At 39.7% G+C, this 2,766-nt stretch overlaps 1 protein-coding gene across 1 annotated transcript in view; it reads right to left on the bottom strand.

Moving 5' to 3' along the window:
• LOC107088201 (protocadherin gamma-B2-like) overlaps window positions 1–2,766 on the bottom strand; it is a 15,770-nt gene that overhangs the window by 10,196 nt on the left and 2,808 nt on the right. The window contains exon 2 of the mRNA XM_015380223.1: window positions 931–1,235. Coding sequence (XP_015235709.1) covers window positions 931–1,235 — 305 coding nt within the window. The remainder of the gene's footprint in view (window positions 1–930; window positions 1,236–2,766) is intronic.

Raw genomic sequence — 2,766 nt, 5'->3', positions numbered from 1 at the left:
CAACACCTCCAAAGTCATTGTTTCATTGTCAGATAAAGGAGGAGAGCCTCTGTCTTTGACAGTAAAAGTGATGTCATATTCTGGGACCTTCTCTCGGTCTAATGGCTCTGACACCACTAACTCATAATAGTTATCAGAGGACTCCTTTAATTTAAAAGGCATGTTCTTTGGAATATAAAGATCAACCACTCCATTATCACCAGAGTCTTTATCACTGACACTAACTACAGCTATCACTGTGTCTAATTCTATGTTTTCACTAACTGGACTTTGAAATGATTTAATAGATATTTCAGGGTGGTTGTCATTCATGTCTTCTACTATAATCTTTATGGTGCATTGTCCTGACAAACTGTTGGCTCCTTTGTCTGTTGCTATAACTTCCATGTCATAAATCTTAAAATCCTCATAGTTCAACATTCCCTTCACAGTAATTTCACCTGTTTTTGGATTTAGATTAAAAGTTTCTTGTGTCTTCTCCGACGTATATAAACTATATGCGTACGTTAAATCAGAATTTGATCCCTCGTCTAAATCTGTTGCACTGAGATGAATAACAAGGCTCCCAATAGGGGAGTTTTCCATCAATTTAACATTATAAATTGATTTATCAAACGCAGGTGCATTGTCGTTGGTGTCTAAAACACGAACAATAACACTGGCAGTACCCGATCTAGAAGGTGTTCCTCCATCTACAGCTGTTAGTATCAAATTATGAACGGCTTGCTGCTCTCGATCTAAGGTTTTTTTCAAAATCAAATCAGCAAATTTTGAACCGTCTCGCCCAGTCTGGACCTCAATATTAAAGTATTCATTTTCACTCAGATGATATGTTTTCACCGAATTAATTCCAACATCAGAATCAACCGCGTTGCTGAGAGAGAATCTTTCCCCTTTGGGAGCGGCTTCAGATATATCTAGATATATTACGTCTCTTCGAAATTGCGGGGCGTTGTCATTCATGTCCAGGATTTCAATTTCGATGTTAAAAATCCGCACTGGATTATCCAGTATGACTTCAAGCTTGAGATAACAGGATGATTTGGTGTTGCAAAGGCCTGTGTGCTCCCTGTCAATTTTCTCCACGATATACAGCTCCCCGGTTTCTTTGTTCACATCTAAGTACTTTTTATTTGCGATGATGTCGACTCTCATCTTCCTCTGTTTTAGTGTTTTCACATCCAGGCTGAGGTCGGTTGCAAGGTTGGCAATAACCGACCCTGCTTTCATTTCTTCTGGTATAGAATAATGGCTGACCGAAGTCGCCGAATGACGGATGAAAAAACAAAGAAAAAAGAAGAGCACGTACCTCTTGTGTGCTTCCATTGTTATAAGGGGGGCTTTTGCGCGCAGATTCAGCGTTAAATGCATCGAGGCTGATATCATGATGTAAAAAAGAGAGAATTAAATTTCTGGCCAAATCCAAGTGTCTTTGATTATATCCGTTGATTTTAGATTGTTTTTATTGTATGGTTGGGTGGCATCACGCCGCTCTCTTTCCCTTCCCTGCGCGTCATTCCACTGAAAGAGGCTCAATCTCATATCCTATGTGACGTGGAGTATTTTGTAGTGAACAGCGCCGCTAACAATCTTAACTGAAACTTCAGGCACTGGTTCGTATTTTAAACTATACATGCACATGAATACATCGCGATTTCTTGTAAACATTTCAAAAAATGTCTCAGGAAGGGCCCCCAAAAATCTGATCGTACTAGAACTCGCACTGGCCATCAATTTGACAGGTGGCATTTTTCCCTATAGAATGCAAGAGTAGTGATGATGTCATCGACTGAAATAGTTCTAGTATGCCTTATAAACTCACTGTGGACATGTAAACCTTAAAATATGTCTAATATATATATTTAAAGGCTGTATTGTGCTATTATTATTTGTAGTCTAAATTTGTATAAATAAATCAGTAAAATAGGATAAGACTGTTATACTACAGAGGTTCAAAGTTTGAAATAAAACATTTATTTACAGAAATAGATTGATTCCCCCCGCATATGTCCCGCACACCACCTTTTCACATTTATGACAAACATCATATGAGCGTTTTTTAATGTTTGCTTTTTTTGTTTTTTGTGCAGCGCTAATGCGCCTGCCACTGTTTTCTTTGCCTCACCAAAGCTGCTCTTCTGCGGGGTTTGTATCCTGCGGCTCTCTGGCGCGTGGTTTGCACGCAGCTGTTTTACCAGTTAGAATATAAAATCTATGTGTGACATGCTAACGTTCAAAGAGCTCCTAAACAAAACCAATGCGTTTATAGCTGCTATCTCCATGGGTGCACCGGCTGAGGTGTTGTAAAAAAGTTTCCATATGGTCTGATGGGTCACTGACACGTCTGCGTTTTGCCTGGGATGGTTGATCATAATCAGGGTCGCTGTTAGAATCTAAGCCGTTTCCTCTCAACCAGTCATCTCCACCTCCGCCCACATCACTTTCATCAATATTTTTGAAGCATTCTAAATTCTGTTTCACTGTTAGTTTTCTTCTAAAACCCATTTTTCCGTATTAGCCAAAAAGGTCAAGAGTGTTCTGGGTAGAATGTTGGTTGCTAGGCAACGATACAGCACGTCAATCAAAAGCGGGAAGAATTTACAATGCAAGTAATAGAGCCGTCAAATGACGGCTGTGGGTGATGGAGGTAAAATTATCCATAGCCGTCATTTGACGGCTCTATTACTTGCATTGTAAATTCTTCCCGCTTTTGATTGACGTGCTGTATCGTTGCCTAGCAACCAACATTCTACCCAGAACACTCTT

Source organism: Cyprinodon variegatus, unplaced genomic scaffold, assembly GCF_000732505.1.
Source record: "Cyprinodon variegatus isolate N-32 unplaced genomic scaffold, C_variegatus-1.0 Scaffold210, whole genome shotgun sequence".
NCBI lineage: Eukaryota > Metazoa > Chordata > Actinopteri > Cyprinodontiformes > Cyprinodontidae > Cyprinodon > Cyprinodon variegatus.
The sequence above is the reverse complement of the archived record's forward strand: the minus strand, read 5'-3'. Positions and strand labels throughout refer to the sequence as shown.